The following is a 17,625-nucleotide window of genomic DNA, read 5'->3' as shown; positions in this document are numbered from 1 at the left end:
ACACACACACACACACACACACACACAGCAAACCAAACAAATTAACATAGCTGGTTCATATTTCATGTTTTTCTGTGCTTCTGTGGCTCCCATTTCCTTAAGTTTTCATGTCAGCTCACTTACACATGATGGCAACACTGAGCAAGAGCACATTTAAATGGATATGAACAAAATGTTCTTAAGCCTGAAGCCAGTGTTTCAGATGGTGTGTGTATGTGTATGTGTGTGTGTGTGTGTGTGTGTGTGTGTGTGTGTGTCCATGCTCACCCTCCGTCCCAGGATCTGGTTGATAGCAGCACTCTCCTTCAGCGTACACTCCGCCACCACTTTGGCCCTCATCTCCTTCATGTAGAGCATGAAGGCGTTCAGGGGCTTCTTTATGTGAGGTTTCTTCTTCTCATCCTCCTTCTTCTGGTCCTGATGTTTCCTGTTAGTGGAGCACAGTGGACTCATCACCTGCCTTTGGAAGGTATGGAGACCAAGGCCGGGTCCAAAACCCGTGTGTGCTGGTGCGTGTGTGTGTGTGTGTGTAGTGTGTGTGTGTGTGTGTGTGTGTGTGTGTGTGCGTGTGTGTGTGCGTGTGGTGTGTGTGCGTGTGTGTGTGTGTGTGTGCGTGTGTGTGTGTGTGTGCGTGTGCGTGCATCTCTACTCACGAGCTGTTGAGGTGCTGATGTCGCTGTGGGAAGACTCCTGCTTGACGTTGGGTGTGACGATGGCCGGGTGCGGGATTCCCGTGGTGTGCAAACTGTGGTGGGGGGGCACCATGTGTGGGGGGAATCTGGAGGAGAGAAGACTGTGTAAATCGTCAGTGTGGACACGGGTGAAATGGGGGGTGGACACACACACACACACACACACACACACCAAAACAGTCATGCAATATCACACGTAACACATGCAATATGAGCATATAAAGAGGCATTTACTGCAACACATTGTTTAGACTCGTGTTTTCGGGTAAAGAGGGAGTACTGCAGATGACAAATCTAAAAACACTTTAAGAATTTCGGAGATTTTCAGGACATGGGGATGGGAATGTGGAGTTGTCCTTATCTTTGAAAGGTTCCTAATTCTCTATATTAACACTGGCCCGTTGATTGATTTGGAAAACTGTTTATGTTCAGAGCTGGTGTGGTCATCCTCCAATCCCCTCCCTGTCTTAGTGCGTAGTGGATCAATAAAAGCAATTTCTCATGGCTATAAAGATTTTAAAGATTATCTTAAATGAGGTCTTAAAGATCCATCTCGCTATCTCTCAACACAAAGTAACTAGCCTGAAGAAAGCCTAGATAAATTCCTATGTGGTGGTGTTGAATCCGAGTGAATTTTGATGCGTCTGTGTGTCTGTAAGCTGTGTGTACACACACACACACACACACACACACACACAACACACACACACACACATCTAAAAAATAGAAGTGGAAGATGATGAAAAAAAGAGAAGGAATATTAAAAAAAAAAAAAACCACACCACCAGCTCATTATCCGGCTGAGTGTGGCTCCATGGCTTGGAGCCAGAATATAATGATGAGCATAAACTCACAAGGAACAACTAGTTTCTGTTGGAGGCTCTCTCTGGGGACTGTGTTCCCCCCAGTCTCTGCTCTGCACTCCTCCCGTCCAGGCCTGACACATCGGTGTTTGCGCCATGTCATCAGCCCGCCCGGCTCTACTGAGTGGAGACCCACGCAATGCAGGAGATCCACAGTCATTAGGCCCTCCCACCCCCCGCTACCCCGCTACCCTCCTCCTTGTTAAAATTTCCTCTGTTCTACCGCCCAATTTTCCCCCCTTCGCTCCTCCTGACTGTCCCGTCAGCCCCCGGTTCCTCCCCCCACCCCCCCCCCCCCCCCCCCCACCCCCCCCCCCCCCCCCCCCCCCCCCCTCCCCCCGGAGCCGTTAGCCACGGCGAGGCCAGGTTATGGTTTAAACATGATGGCCATCGCTTTGAAGCGGAGGGCATCATCCAGCTCATCAGCACAGAACAGAGTCCTGCCACCAATTTAGCCCTACAGAGAGAAAGAGAGAGAGAGAGAGAGAGAGAGAGAGGGGAGGGAGAGAGTAGGGGAGAGAGAGAGAGAGAGAGAGAGAGAGAGAGAGAGAGAGAGATAGAGAGAGAGATGAGAGAGAGAGAGAGAGGGAGAGAGAGAGTTGGGGAGAGGAGAGAGAAAAACAGAGATGGGGAGAGAGAAGAAAGTGGAGAGAGAAAGGAAAAAGGAAAAGACAGGACCAGAGGGAGAGAAAGAAGAAGAGAGGGAGTGAGAGAGAAGAGAGAGAGAGAGAGAGAGAGGGACAGAGACAGGGAGGTGAGACAGAAGAGAAGAAAAAGGGAGATGACGATGGAGGGAGGGAGAGGTAGACAGACAAAGAGAGAGAGAACGACAGAGAGAGACAGACAGAGAGAGGGAGAGAGAGAAGGAGAGAGAGAGAGAGAGAGAGAGAGAGGGAGGGAGAGAGAGAGAGAGGGAGAGAGAGAGGGGCCCTGCAGGCTCAAATGTCTCAATCTTCTCTTGCCAGCCGCGTGGCAGCGAGTGCCATTTAATTGCTGATTGGAGCTCTGGCCCTCATGCCTGTTTAATGTGTAATGATCCTGCCGGTGGACTCTCTCTCCCACTCTCTCTCCCACGGCCCTGAGCCGAGCGGAGGTGCACGTGGAGGAGCATATGAAAGGACAGGCCCAGGCAGGGGGCAGGGCCCCCACATACCTCCCCCCCCCGCCGCCTGGGACAGGCGCCAGAGCCGGGCCTTTCGGCCCATTATCAAAATAAGGGAGGTGGTTTGCTGGGCCAGGGTCCACTCTCCCCTTCGCCTCCCTAGATGTCTTCTTCAGGAGACGGCCGGAATACCTGCGTGCGGCACGTTAACGTGCAGGAAGACAGGGAGGGCGGTGGGGGGCGCCCAAGGCCCAGACCTCCCCAGCCAAAGCAGAGCACAGAGGGCACAAAACCCTACAGAGAGAGTGCTCTCTCTCTCTCTCTCTCTCTCTCTGTCTCTCGCTCTCTCTCTCGTAATCTTCTGGGTCATAAAAACGCAAACACAATTAATGAAGACTGTTCCTGGCACTCATTATTTTTCCAGGAGGCGGGCCGCGGTGTGCCGGGCAGCCGGGGGTACGCGTGTGCACCGCCGTTTTGACACAAACATGCTAACGCGCTTTCCCTGCCCACAGACGGGAGACCACCACCTATTAATCTATGCTAATTCAATTACAGATTATCAAAACACATTAGCTCTCCCCAGCCCAGCTCCAATCCCCCTAGCCCCCATTCAGCAGATTCAATTAGGCAGCACTGGAAATAGGATGATCATGGTATAAAGGGCTCGTTAGGGGGGAATTAGCTGTCACTTAAGCCCAGGTCTACTGGAGGCAGGCGCACCGGCAACATGTGCAGGCCTACGCAGGTGCCAGAGCACTGGGCTGCCACAGATCGACCAATCGCGGCAGTGGGGCGGAGCTCAGGCCCAACTGCTGGCCTATCAGGAGAGATGCAACCTGCCCACAGCCACATGCGCACAAGCGTGTACGTGTACGAGCACACGCGTGCACGTGAGAGGCAGCTCCACGTGGGTACTCCCTGCTAGTGGTGTCCAGCAGCTGGGGGCAAGGCCTTGGGCTCCACTGTCCTAACGGTCACTGTGCTTTGTGCTGTCACCTTGTAGTGTTAAATTAACCCAACTACACTTTCAATTGGCAATGATAAAAAGTCAAGCGTTTCAATGTGGTAAAATTCACCACTAAGTTACACACACATTCACTCAGACAGACAGACAGACACACCCACACACACTCACTCAATCACTCACTCTTTCTCACTCACTCTAACTCTCTCACTCTCTTCTAATATCTCTCTTCCATGGATATGTAGGGCCCATTGAACTGCTTTTCTAATCACACAGCCACTAAAGAGCAGTTTGATATTGTCAGCAGACAGGCTGGGGTCCTACCAACTATCAACCAGGCCTGATGTCTGCGCCTTCATCATTATCATCATCCTCACCAGTGGTGAGCCAAGTGTGATGAACCAAGTCTGCGGATGGGAGATGGAAGGTGTAGGTGTAGGTGTAGGTCTACCTGCAGGTGTATGTGCAGGTGTACGTGTAGGTGCAGGTGTATGTGCAGGTCTACCTGCAGGTGTTTGTGTATGTGCAGGTGTATGTCTAGGTGTACCTGCAGGTGTACGTGTAGGTGCAGGTGTATGTGCAGGTCTACCTGCAGGTGTTTCTGTATGTGTACATGTGAGTACTGCACCTACACCTGTATGTGCAGGTGTACATGTATGTCCAGGTGTATGTGCAGGTGTACGTGCAGGTGTAGGTGCAGGTGTACATGTATGTGCAGGTGTAGATGCAGGTGCAGGTGTATGTGCAGGTGTACATGTAGGTCCAGGTGTACGTGTAGGTCCAGGTGTATTTGCAGGTGTACATGTAGGTCCAGGTGTATGTGCACGTGTATGTGTAGGTCCAGGTGTATGTGCAGGTGTACCTGCAGGTGTACGTGTAGGTGCAGGTTCAGGTGTATGTGCAGGTGTAGGTGCAGGTGTACATGTAAGAGTAGGTGCAGGTGTATGTGTAGGTGTAGGTGTACCTGCAGGTGTACGTGTAGGTGTAGGTGCAGATGTACGTGTAGGTGCAGGTGTACGTGTAGGTCCAGGTGTATGTGCAGGTGTACCTGCAGGTGTACGTGTAGGTGCAGGTGCAGGTGTAGGTGCAGGTGTATATGTAAGAGTAGGTGCAGGTGTATGTGTAGGTGTACCTGCAGGTGTACGTGTAGGTGCAGGTTCAGGTGTATGTGTAGGTGTATGTGCAGGTGCAGGTCCAGGTGTAGGTGCAGGTGTACATGTAAGTGCAGGTGTACATGTAGGTGCAGATGTACGTGTAGGTGCAGGTGTACGTGTAGGTGTATATGTAGGTGTAGGTGCAGGTGTCCATGTAGGTGCAGGTGTCCATGTAGGTGCAGGTGTAGGTGCAGGTGTACATGTAGGTGCAGGTGTCCATGTAGGTGCAGGTGTAGGTGCAGGTGTAGGTGTAGGTGCAGGTGTACATGTAGGTGCAGGTGTATGTGTAGGTGTAGGTGCAGGTGTATGTGTAGGTGTATCTGTACGTGTAGGTGCAGGTGTATGTGTAGGTGTATGTGTAGGTGCAGGTGTACGTGTAGGTGTAGGTGCAGGTGTACATGTAGGTGCAGGTGTAGGTGCAGGTGCAAGTGTAGGTGTATGTGTAGGTGCAGGTATATGTGTAGGTGCAGGTGTACATGTAGGTGCAGGTGTATGTGTAGGTGCAAGTGTACGTGTAGGTGTACATGTAGGTGCAGGTGTAGGTGTACATGTAGGTGCAGGTGTAAGTGTAGGTGCAGGTGTATGTGTAGGTGTAGGTGCAGGTGTACATGTAGGTGCAGGTGTAGGTGTACGTGTAGGTGCAGGTGTACATGCAGGTGCAGGTGTATGTGTAGGTGCAGGTGTACATGTAGGTGCAGGTGCAGGTGTAGGTGTACGTGTAGGTGCAGGTGTACATGTAGGTGCAGGTGTATGTGTAGGTGCAGGTGTACATGTAGGTGCAGGTGCAGGTGCAGGTGTAGGTGCAGGTGTACGTGTAGGTGTATGTGTAGGTGTAGGTGCAGGTGTATGTGTAGGTGTAGGTGCAGGTGTACATGTAGGTGCAGGTGTAGGTGCAGGTGTACGTGTAGGTGCAGGTGTATGTGTAGGTGTAGGTGCAGGTGTACATGTAGGTGCAGGTGTAGGTGCAGGTGTATGTGTAGGTTTAGGTGCAGGTTTAGGTGTAGATGTATAGAACAGCTCATCTCTTTCTGGCCTCTCATGATTTTAAAACATTATAACCACAGACTATAACAGATTTGTCATCCACAGTTAACCCTTCCTACCTCTCACACCACAGTCATCTTAGTGCAGTCATCTCAGTAACCCTGGGGAGCGATCGCGTCAACCAAACAAAAAAAAAAAAAAAAAAAAAAACTCAATAAACTTTCTGTCTTTCTGATTCTCACGCATGTTGCTTTTGTTTCTCACGTATGTTTCTCTCTGTTTCTTGGGCATGTCTGTGTCCATATATCCACAGATATGGTTCCCACAGAGAGTCAAATCCAGAGAAGACATTCACAGTCCTCTCTCATCCCCCCCCATTCATGATAAACGGTCTTTGGGGGCCTCATTATAAAAGCCTAACAATAATTAATATTTTAATAGAGAGCAGTGCACCAGAGCCTGTCTTTCTGTCTTCCTGTCTTTCTGAACAGGCGTGAGACGTCCCTCCTTGGGGGAAAGTTTAGCGCCTGTTTCGGGTGGACGCGACCGCTCCTCCGGCCCAAACTCCCAGTCCAAATCACACCGTCCTGCAGTGCAGCTCACCTTGACATGGAGGCGTTGACAGTGAGGGCAGTTGGATAGGGGTGTCGAAACCCTCCTGTGGTGATTGGGTACACCGGTTGACCTTGCCTGAGAAAAGAAAAAAAGGTATGGAGGTAAAGAAAGGGATGAAACAAGACGCCAAAAAAAAAGCGCCACCCTCTCTCTCTTGCTCTCTTTCACTCTCCCTCTCTCTCCGTGCAGGCGGCTTTATTCGTATTTGATCAGAACAAAAAATCGAGGGGACTGCAGAGCGTCGATCAAAGGGAGGCAAACTCCGAACAATTTGAATGCCACAAATCTGATAGGAATGGCTAATTAAATTTCATAACCCCACGCTTGGTGCCGGTGGAGGCCGTTCTCCTGAGCTGGAACTAGGTGTTTTGTTGTGATAATTAAAGACGAAGCGCCGGCCCCTTTAATGGAGCCATCACGCTAATTGAGGTCTACACATCCAAAGACAAACAATAATGAATGTAAATTTATACCAAAATAAAGTGCATGGAATCAAAGGGCCGAGGCCCGCTCGGGGCCTCTCTCGGTATTTAGAGCGGGGTGAGAAAACATTAAATTAACAGAGCTTAATTTGTAGCCTTTTGTCATATTAACAAGTGTTGACAAGAGTTACCAGGGGAGAGCCCCCGTGTGGAATTGTGGGTAAAATACTGGCAATCACAGTTCATTATTCTAATTGGACAATACAGAGACATGCAAAATAGCATTTGCCACAAAGAAGCAACTTAGGGTTTCAGGAGGAAGAAAGTCACAGTGCGTTGCTGTGGGCCCCAGAGGCGCACGCCGTGAATGTATAAACAGCTGAGCTGGAGAAGTCCCTGTGGTTTACTACCACGCAGCTCTTTACACCGCTTACACACCGAGGGGCCCTCAGCAAGGGCCGGCAACGCCAGAGGTAGCAAAACGATTGATTTACGACAGAGAAGGAGAGCCACCGATTACGACAATCACTTCAAGCTGTTTCCACAGGGAGAAAGTGGCTTTCCGAAGATATATAACCTTGTCAAGAAAACATAAAATGGCCTGATATTATTGAAACGGCAACAAGGCTGCAGACTAGGACGGCACTGCTGCCGTTGAGTGACGCCAAGGAGAAAAAAAAGGCACAGGACCACACAGACGTGAGGAGAAGTGAGTCTGAGAAGACAAAAATAGAGAAATAAAATGGTGTGCTTACTGTGGTACTAACCATCCTAGCGGATGGGGGATCTGGCCCACAGTGCCAGGCGACAGGGGGTAGTAGGGAGATATATCCGGAGGGTGCGGAGGCCTCGGGATTCCTGCAAGAATATTTCAGAGAGAGAAAGCAGAGGGGGGGAGGGAGGGGGGGGGGGGGGTGAGACCGGGAAAACATCCGTTCACCTGTCTGACGCTGAAATTCCCTTATGAAGTTTGAGTGCTGAATTCATCCTTTGTGGAAGGTACAATTGAACAGAGTCAACATCACAGGGAGGTGGGCAGAGAGAGAGAGAAAGAGAGAGAGAGAGAGGGAGGGAGATACAAGGAGAGGGAGGGAGGGAGAGAGAGAGAGAGAAAGGGTGAGGTAGAGAGGGGGGGGGGGGGGGGGGTTGTGCTAGCGTGTAGTCCGCTACACAACACGCTCTGATCAAAGCTTGTGGAGGCAGCCACAAAGTACCACAGAGGAGAAAGAAGAACAAAAAAACAAAATCACACACACACACACACACACACACACACACACACACACACACACACACACACACACACACACACACACACACACACACACACACACACACAGACAGACACACACACACACACCAAACAGCAGCCTGTCACATGTGTCTGTTGAATCAGAGGGTTACCAATATGCGATAATTGTGGTTTAGAAGCGAACCGGCAACACTACTCTACCCCCCAAGCAGGTGTGGTTTGGCTGGATTCAGCATCCTGCAACCAGGCTCAGTGACAACTCTGGGTCCTGGAGTCAAACCAATCCGATTCTCTTCAGCTGGGATAAAGGTGCTGAACTTTGAAATGGCACTTTTGAAATCATCTGATATCACAATCTGCTTGAGCTCACAGGACTGAGGAATTTCATCTTTTCCATAGAAAAATGGAGGAAAAGTCCAAAATAATTCCAAATCTTCCAAAATAAGACCCCAAAAAGGTTTTGCAGAACATTTTAGCACAAAAATAAATAAACATAACTTATCACTTAATTTTTCCAAAGTACTATTTCAATAAGTATGTCAAGCATGTCAGGGTGATGCTAGTGATTAGCCTCTTAGCAGGGCTATCATGGTAGCTCAGTCTTTGGCACAGCTAGCAATAAAACTTAACTCAAAAGCTGATTTCTCACAAATAAATAGAGAAATAATCATCCCAATTCACAGGCTTAAATGTATCTAAATGTTACTGAAAAAAGTGGATATCCGGTGTGTGCTATGCCAAGCTAACACATCATTAAAAACGCTACAGCATTCCCACCATGCAGTTTTATTATAGCACGTAAATTAATTAAATGCTAAACTCAATTAAGCGCCCAATTAAACGCCACATTAAACAGCCTTATTAGCCTTGTGTTGTCACCAAGAGCATACAGTTAGCTGTTAGAGAGAGCTCTGAGCAGCTGCTGGCTTTGCTACCATATAAGAGAAAACAAGGCCGTCGCACAAGGAAGAGTTAATACTTAAGTGCGAGAGAAGGTACCGATTCCTTACTGAAGATCCATCAAACAGAGGATGACCAGGGCAGCAGAGCTTGGTGTCAAAGAATCTCTAGTATGTTCTGGACTCCCACAAGTTCCACGTGAAACATGTGTTTACACAATTTTGTCCCAAAAATTGATGCAGGAGTGAAGCGTTGAGGAGGGAAAGAAGAATGACGCCGTCTTCTGTGTCCCCCTCAGGGTCTTTCCAGACAGGTGAGAGACGTCATAAGAAAGAAACTTCTTGGCAGGGCACCAGACCAGTCTCAGACCCTGGCCTACTGCGCACAGCGCACGTGGCCCTTCTGCTCACGTGAGGGAGTCTGTTGACCATAAGAGTCCCATCTAGCTGCGTTTTGTTGCCGACACACGTGTGGCGCTTTCGGTGGCGGCTGGCTGTGTAGGCTGGAAGGTGTTTGTGTCTGTTTTCATACCTGTTTTGGGGTCCACGTCTGTCTGTAGGTGTGGGGGAGGGTTCCCTGGTGTGAAATGTTCATTGCTGTAGGTGATCAGAGGTGTGAGCGGGTGCACATGGTGAGGGTGCTGCACCACAGGGACCTTATTAGACTGGAGAAAGAATGAGAGTGGAGAGAGAGAAGGGGGGGGGAGAGAGAGAGAAAAGAACAAGGTGTTAATATCTGTTTTGCTTTAAGGCAGGGAAACACCTCCGCTTTGCTCTACATTACTCCAACCCCAGTGAAACGCTACGCTATCAGTTTATTGAGCTGTCGACTCTGACCACAGGCCTGGGGTCATAATGCTGTGGTTTGTAATTAAAAGCACCGGCGGTGCTGATCCACAGGAGATCAGGTCACCCGACGCTGCCAACAGGCCGCTTGGTTACAATATCCTCCCGGACCGGCCCGTCACCCTGCCCACAGCCATCATCGCACGTACAATCAGTGAAACCACCTAATAGACAAGATGGCAAGCAACCCAAACACACTTGAGCAGCGGCCCCTGGCCTCCTGCCTCTCTCTCTCTCTCTCTCTCTCTCTCTCTGCTCCCCCGCCTTTTCTCCCTCTCCCTCAGGCTCCTGCCTGAACACCCCCACTCCCGCGACGCTGCTTGTTTAGGGAGGGTTCACATTATTAAACCCGGAGAGGGGAGATTGAGAAAATCCATTTCTGCGTCGTGGCCAAATTGGTTTTAGCTATGTAATCTGCTCTTTGTGCTCCTAAGTGGCCCTGGCCCTGGTTTTCAATTACCCAAGATTACAGCAGAGCAGAGGGGTGCTGAAGCATAGCCTGGTGGCAGCACACACCCAGCTCACGCTCCCTAACCAGATTACGGCCGTGCCGTAGATTAGACAGGCCCCGCCGCGGCTCACGCCAGCGGTACAGTTGGCCCGGCCTCGCTGACAATCCCCCCGCCGTTCAACTGACTGCGTAGGAGAAGCTTGGGTGACCCCGGGGTGGGGGGGCGGATGCCTCGGTCCGTGGGACGATCCCTGCTGCCGGGCCTCTAGTGGAGCCCTGCGAGGTGTAGCGTGCAGCGTCTGACTGACAGCAGCGTGTCCGTTCCAGAGGACTGGGGGAGAGTGACAGGGCGTGTGTGGAGGACGGGCCCCTCGCACCCCCCCCTTCACAAGGCACTAAATCAAGGACGGGCCCCTGGCAGAGCCGGTCGTCACACAGCACTCGGAGGGGGGTAAAGGGGGGGGGGGGGGGGGGGGGGGAGGACAATGACACTGACCATTTGTACAGGCGCTATGAACGCAGACACAAGCCAGGCTTTTGTCAGCCTTAATCTACCCGAGTCACTCCCCCCACATTTAGAGCAGAGGGGACGGGCCCCTACATGTCCAAGTCTGACAGCAGCTGGGGTGAGAGTGGCTAAAGCATTCAACCAGGGCCCCTCTGACGGAGAGAGAGAGGGAGAGAGAGAGAGAGAGAGAGGGAGAGAGAGAGAGAGATGGGCCACACTGAACAAGGGGGGGTGGGGTGTTCCACTCCGCCATATTGTCAATGAAAGATTAATGAACTGAACAGAGCTGCTGGGAGAAAGAATAGGGCTCTGGGGACTCATTCAGGCCCCTGAGCACAGCTCCGGCTGGAGAGAGAGAGATCGCGCTAGCACTAGACTCTGTGGAAAAGGGGTAAAAGAAAAGTGAAGGTAAGGCCAGAAAAAGGAGAGAGAGAGAGAGAGAGAGAGAGAGAGAGAGAGAGAGAGAGAGAGAGAGAGATAGGGCAACCCGTTAAAATGGGAAATGTAGAGGTGGGAGAGGGTTTAAAAAAATAAAACCTATCAGAAAAAAAAAGAATGAAGAAAAAAAAAAAGAACAGGGGTGATGACAGCTGCCAAACCCAGCTGATGAGCCCGCCATTGAGGGAGCGGCGCCCCCCAGGTCCCCCCGCCCGCCCGTCTACCCCGAGCACGGTCACCCCCATAACCTCCCCCTCCGTAATGATGTGAAAGAATGTTGTCAATTCTCCCTACGCTGAAAGGCTTTAGGAGCCATTTAAATGAGTTCTTTTGTCCGGGGCCTCTCCATTGAGGGACAGTTCCAAATGGCCGTCCACCGCGGCCGAATTCACCCAGAGACAAGCCAAACGATTTACATCATAGTCACCGTGGCTCTAACAGGCCCCCTTTCAAACGGCTCACGGCCCCCACAAATAATAGGCCGCCATTCCGTTTATCTGGATTGTGGGCAGCGGTGTCTGGGAGCGCTGATCGTTACAGTAACGCTCTCTCCGCCAGGGGGGCCCAGATTAGCAAAGCCCTGAAAACACAGCTAGAATGGTGGAGAGGAGGCAGAGCTGAAATTACACCACCCCGAAAAAAAAAAAAAAAGAGAAAAGAAAACAAGAAAACCCCAGTTCCTGTATCACCCTGAGGGGGAGACCACAGATAAAGGATTTGTGAAACTCTGTAAAAGTTCAGAATCTAGTTCCAGTATTAGATTACTTATCCAAATTAAAAAAAAAGCCATTTTCTTTAGGGATCTTTTTGTAATAAAATGTTTCATACTTTCCTGAACATTTGTGTTACCTAACTGAACTACACTTAAAGGTTTCATTCTCAGGAACAAATATAAAATTCATTCGGGTGTCAGCTCAGACCCCATTCACAACATTACTGTCTCCAAGTCCACTCATCTCTTATACACACAAATAATAACAACATAGCAGATGGATAATCACTCATAATATACAATCGCATCCTCCACACATTGTTTTCTCTGAGTGCTATTCAAGTCCATTAAGCCCCCAGTGCTCAGAAAAGCTCCACTTTAAACCTGGCACTGTTGACCTCCGTGCTATTGTACGACGGTCTCAGTCTCTTCCTCCAGACACGGCTAATTGTCTCTAGCGGTTGTGGCAAGTGAGGAAGACCACCTACACACACGCGCTCACGCACACACACACACGCACGCGCTCACACACACACACGCGCACACACTCCTGCTGCATGCAAGCGAAAGGACAATGCAGTCAGACTTCCCTGCAGCCGAGGAGGCTCACGTGAAGAACATCCAGGAAGATACGACACATGTAGAAGTGTTTGTGTGCGCACACAAGCGTGTGTGTGTGTGTGTGTGTGTGTGTGTGTGTGCGCGTGTGTGTGTGCGTGTGTGTGTGTGTGTGTGTGTGTGTGTGTGTGTGTGTGTGTGTGTGTGTGTGTGTGTGTGCGCGTGTGTGTGTGTGTGTGTGTGTGTGCGTGCGCTGCACAAAGAACGGAAAGAAAATACGAGGGCGTTTTATTTCTATTATCTGCTGAGAAAAATTAAGTACATTCTGTTCCGACTGTCTGTCGATGCCTCCCATAAGTATTCAGAGAAGAGCGCTGAACGGCCTACTGAACGTATACGTACTGAGTACTGACCAGCTTCTCAGCCAATAAGCTGCATGCCAGCACGTGTATGTTGAGAACTACCACGACCTCCACCTAATCTTCACTAGAAGGAACACTGGAGAAGACAAAAGGGTCTCGAATGTTCCTGTAGCCGCCTGTCACACACGCCTGAGGATGTGGGAGAGAGTTTGGGCCTTAACCCTTCCACACCAACGCGATTGACACTTTATGCTTGAGGTCATGACCCCTAGTGGTGGTCTGACAAAAGGCATGGCCGCTATTGAGGAGAGTGTGTGGGGAGTGTGTTTGTCACACGCGCTTCACCGCTGGGCCACTGCTGTATCTGTCAGGCTGTGTTGTGTCGTCTCCCACACACAGCCACACACCCATACCCACACATTGGCCCTGGGATATTCTGCTCAAGCACCCTTGAAAGGTTTCAAACCTGATTTTTTAGATAAATAAAGAGCTCTAAGCAGAGAGGAGTGGGCTTGGATGTAAAGAGGCGGGGGAGGTGGGAGGGGTTTGGGGGAGGTGGGAGGGGTTTTGGGGGGAGGGGGTGTGTCCTGGAAGAAGCCCGCGCTGCTGGCGCTGCATTTCTGCCCAGCAGTTTAAAGGCTAAATGTGAAGGTGGCGACCCCGTGGCCCCTGGGGGCCCTCACTCTTCTGCTCCTGCTTTGTGTCATGATATGATGAGTAGCCAGTGTGGGGCCGCGGGCACTAACGAGCTGTGGGGGGGGGTTGGTTTTGGGGTGACAGAACAGTGATAAATAGGAGGACTCTCTGGCCTACAAATTCCAGACCAAGCAGGAAAAGCTGCAAGGGACCTGAAGTGAAGAACTGAACGTGCCAGTTGCTCCAAAAAAAACCACACACACCTATGTACACACAGCGCGGCAGAGGACACGCCACTGCGCACACACACAGCACGGAAGAGAACACGCTACTGCACACACACCGCAGACGAGGACACGCTACTGCACACACAGCACGTAAGAGAACACACTTCCATACACATGGCGCTGAGCAGAAAACACACACACAGCACAGAGCAGGAAATACATTCCTATACGCGCAGCTCTGTGAAGAAAACAGTCCCACACAGGCGAGCTGCAGGTGCAGAGCAGACCAGTGTCTCACCAACACTCTGACCTGCAACTGCAGGGTTGGAAATGAGCGAGAAATAAGAGAGAAACACAGAGAAACATAAGAAACACAGCGCCAATCTCACTGTTACGGGAGTGGGCCATTAGAAGGTTCCTCTGCACGTACAGCAACAGAGCTCTCATGACCACCGTGTGAACTACTTTACACTTTACACTTTACACCAACAAAACAATAAAACAAACCATTCAGACATAAAGACAGCCATGTCCAATATGCAGTGTCGAAAGGACGTAAAGTTAAGCTAAGAACGGGACTGAGAATCTTATCCAGCATGTGATCTACAAGCTTTACAAGCATCTACATACAATTCTGGGTCCATAAGAACCTCTCTACACTGCTGCCGTTCGCACGTCCACCACGAAATGTCAAATATTCTCTGGTAAGAAGACCCGTTCTTCAGATTCAGATGTAAACTCGACAGTAAAATATGCATCTGCTTTTAAATTCAGATTCAAGCTCCATCTCCCAGTTCTGCCATATAAGGCATTTGCACGCAGTGTCGGTATTGCAGGGAAAACGCTGATGGCCATTCGAAGGAAATTTTAAAATAATTTTAGAATATGGTAATGTGGAGAAACAAATAAATCTGATAATTTGAGCGGCAGTGAATGCATCATAGATGCATTTTAGATTGTGAGATTATCAATTACTAATGGGGAGCAAAACTCACAAGAAGTCTGATGACATATTTGATTAAGGACGAGCAAATTCCAAAACAGAACACAATTGTATGTAAAATCCTTTCACCTCATTTTATATTTGCCTTTATATTTGCCAATTATATAAGCAAAGCGTCCATACAAAGAGCTTCAAAACCACCTAAAACTCCCACACAGACTGCTCCTCCCACATGTATAAGCATGTACACACACGCACACACACACACACACACACACACACACACACACACACACACACACACACACACACAGCCAGCGAGAGAAAGCTCCTTGGAAAACAGCTAAAACAATCTGCGATGAATATTACATTGCACAATCACACAGAAATAACCTAAACAAAGAAGCAAAGCAAAAAAAAAAAAAAAACAGGGCAGAGGAATACAGAGGCTGTGTGTGTGTGTGTGTGTATGAGAGAGTGAGAGTGTGTGTGTGTGTGTGTGCCTACAAATGCCCCGTACTCACCCAGGCATTGAGAGCGAGCGGCCAGCAGCTGAGCTGTTGCAGCAGAGACAGGCCAGAGGCGAGCGAGCCACCCTTGCCAGCCCCGTCGTCCTGCCCCAGAGCGAGGCCTTCCCTCGGGTACATGGCTGTGGGCCTCTCCCCTCCCCTCTCCTCCACAACTCCGCTCCCCTCGCTACGGTCGCCAAGTGGCAGCGCGTCTCCTCTCTCCCTCCGCTCCTTTTTTGCTCCTTCTCTTCTGCGTCTTTCGCAGCCCTGACTTCTTCCCCAAAACGTCTTTTGTGTTTAGGTGGGCGCATGTGTGTGTTCCTCAGCAAAGCACGCACACACTCGCAACTTCATGGACGCACCATTGTCAGCGGGACGGGGATTTTTTTGGGGGTGGAAAGGGGGGGTGGGGAGTGGGGGCGGAGGAGGGGGGAGAGGGTCTCAAGCCGAGTGGTGTGGCTGGTCGTCAGGAGTCTGGGGATCACACATCTCTGTCGCCAGGTTCACCCACCTCACCGCTGACCCAGACTGGTCCGGCACCAGCCCGCCTGCCTGACCCAACTTTCTTACAAACAGTAAGCAAAAAAGTAAATAAATAAATTAGCAAAAAAAACAAAACAAAACAAAAAACGAGTACATAAAAATAAAAATGATATAAAAGCAAGTCAGCAGGAAGAAAAAAAGACTCCCTGTGAGTTTACGCGCTGCAGAGAAATCTTCCCACAACCGAAGCAACTTTGGACAAAAACAAAAAAACAAAAACACAACAAAATAAAATTAAATAAAAAAACCACAAAACAAACAAACAAAAACAATAATAAAAAAATTAATAATTACCCCACTTGTACAGTTGTGTTTGTGTGTACAGGTTTGTGTGTGTGTGTGTGTGTGTGCGAGAGAGAGTGTGAGAGCGGTGTGTGTGTGTGTGGGCTTTGCGGTGCCTCCAGGATGCCCAAAGAAGAACGAGGAGCTTGAAAAGCCTCAACTACAACAAGGTAAAGAGAGCAAGCCAAGTGATGGAGAGAGAGGGAGAGGGAGAGAGAGGGAGAGAGATAGAGAGCGAGAGAACAAGACACAACAACATCTACAAAGAGAGGGCAGGATCAGTGTAGTGTGGCATGCAGTCCCTTAGTGGTGATTCTGACAGTCGCTGCTCCAAGCCACCGGGTGGGGGCGGGGTAGGCTGAAGGGAGAAAGGTATTTGTCTCCACTTTGACACGGACGTGGGGTCTTGTTTCTCACTCTTTTTTAAAGGGATGTGGGGTCTTGTTTCTCACTCTTTTCTTAAAGTGGAAAAAGAAGAGAATCAAGAAGATGATTCTGTTTAACTCCCTGTTTAACTCCCAGCAACCCCTCTCTGCCCCGACGCCCAGGACACGGGGCCCCGGCCCCCACGCCACCAGCCTCTCTCTGCCCCTTCATCCCCCTGCATCCTCTCTTCTCCCGACACACACACACTTCTCCCGACACACACACACTTCTCCCGACACACACTCCTTGATTATTATTATTTTTTTAAAGCTCATTGTGTTGAAGAACTGCTCTAAGTGAGCATAGTTCCCTGCGCGGTGCCCTCCAGAGCCGTGACTGGCCCTCAGCAGGCATCCCACAAACGCTCACACTCCTGCACACTCCTGCGCACTCCTGCGCACTCCACCGCACCACTCTCACTGCCCCAGCCTCACCACCTCAGCACATGACACACCAGAGTTAGGCATGGCTTTGTACATAAATAAAATAAATGATATGTACAGATGATAATAAATAAATGTATATTAACTAAATGAATATTGAAATGTTATTTTTTAAATATTAGAAACTAATAAAGTACAACACATTTTTTGATCAGGTCAGTTATTTTTGTATTATTCTTGTGCTTCTGTAAGTAAAGTTTTATAGAGCTATCTCAGAGATTATTATAACCCACGCCACTTAAGAGTGTAAAAGAACATGGAGCTCTGTACTATAACTGCGTCACACTGTCTCCTTCTGGCCGCCTGTGTACGCCGTGCTGCTCCACCTTCTCCTCTCCAGCTCTCTGCTGGCCGCTGGCGGGTGTTGGGGGGCCTAAACCCCGCAATGACTGGGGCTCCACACAAAAGCAGCGGGCGGCGGGCTGACAGACTACAGCACGACCACAGCAGGTTTGCTAATTGCCTCCCCTCCCTCTATTCAGGGGGCCAGCCACGCTTCCCAGCAGCCCCGGGACAGGCAGACAGCTCCACCAGCACAAACCCAGTCTGGACACTACTGACCGCCAGCTTCCGCTACACACACACACACACCCACACACCCACACACACACACACACACACACACACACACACACACACACACACACACACACACACACACACACACACACACACACAGGCACACACACACACAGTTATTTAATCTCTGTAAGTAAGGACCAAAAATGGGAATTCATTGATAAAACTAAAATAAATTCACAACTGAATGAAGTTATTGGATTATGCATATC

The 17,625-nt window shown here is 49.8% G+C and overlaps 1 protein-coding gene across 2 annotated transcripts in view; it reads right to left on the bottom strand.

The window, feature by feature from the left end:
- Positions 1 to 183: 183 nt before the first annotated feature.
- The window catches only part of tcf7l2 (transcription factor 7 like 2), a 77,117-nt gene continuing 59,675 nt past the window's right edge, over positions 184 to 17,625 (bottom strand). The window contains exons 6-10 of one of the 2 annotated variants that reach the window (XM_076999338.1): positions 9,483 to 9,615; positions 7,555 to 7,657; positions 6,366 to 6,452; positions 650 to 778; positions 184 to 427 (exon numbers count right to left, since the gene is read on the bottom strand). In XM_076999338.1, coding sequence (XP_076855453.1) covers positions 199 to 427; positions 650 to 778; positions 6,366 to 6,452; positions 7,555 to 7,657; positions 9,483 to 9,615 — 681 coding nt within the window. In that variant the 3' untranslated portion in view covers positions 184 to 198. Of the gene's footprint in view, positions 428 to 630; positions 794 to 6,365; positions 6,453 to 7,554; positions 7,658 to 9,482; positions 9,616 to 17,625 lie in introns of those variants that run through there. The other variant, XM_076999337.1, reaches the window with a different exon arrangement.

Source organism: Brachyhypopomus gauderio, chromosome 3, assembly GCF_052324685.1.
Source record: "Brachyhypopomus gauderio isolate BG-103 chromosome 3, BGAUD_0.2, whole genome shotgun sequence".
In the NCBI taxonomy this organism is placed as follows: Eukaryota; Metazoa; Chordata; class Actinopteri; order Gymnotiformes; family Hypopomidae; genus Brachyhypopomus; species Brachyhypopomus gauderio.
This window is presented reverse-complemented; position numbering and strand designations above follow the sequence as displayed.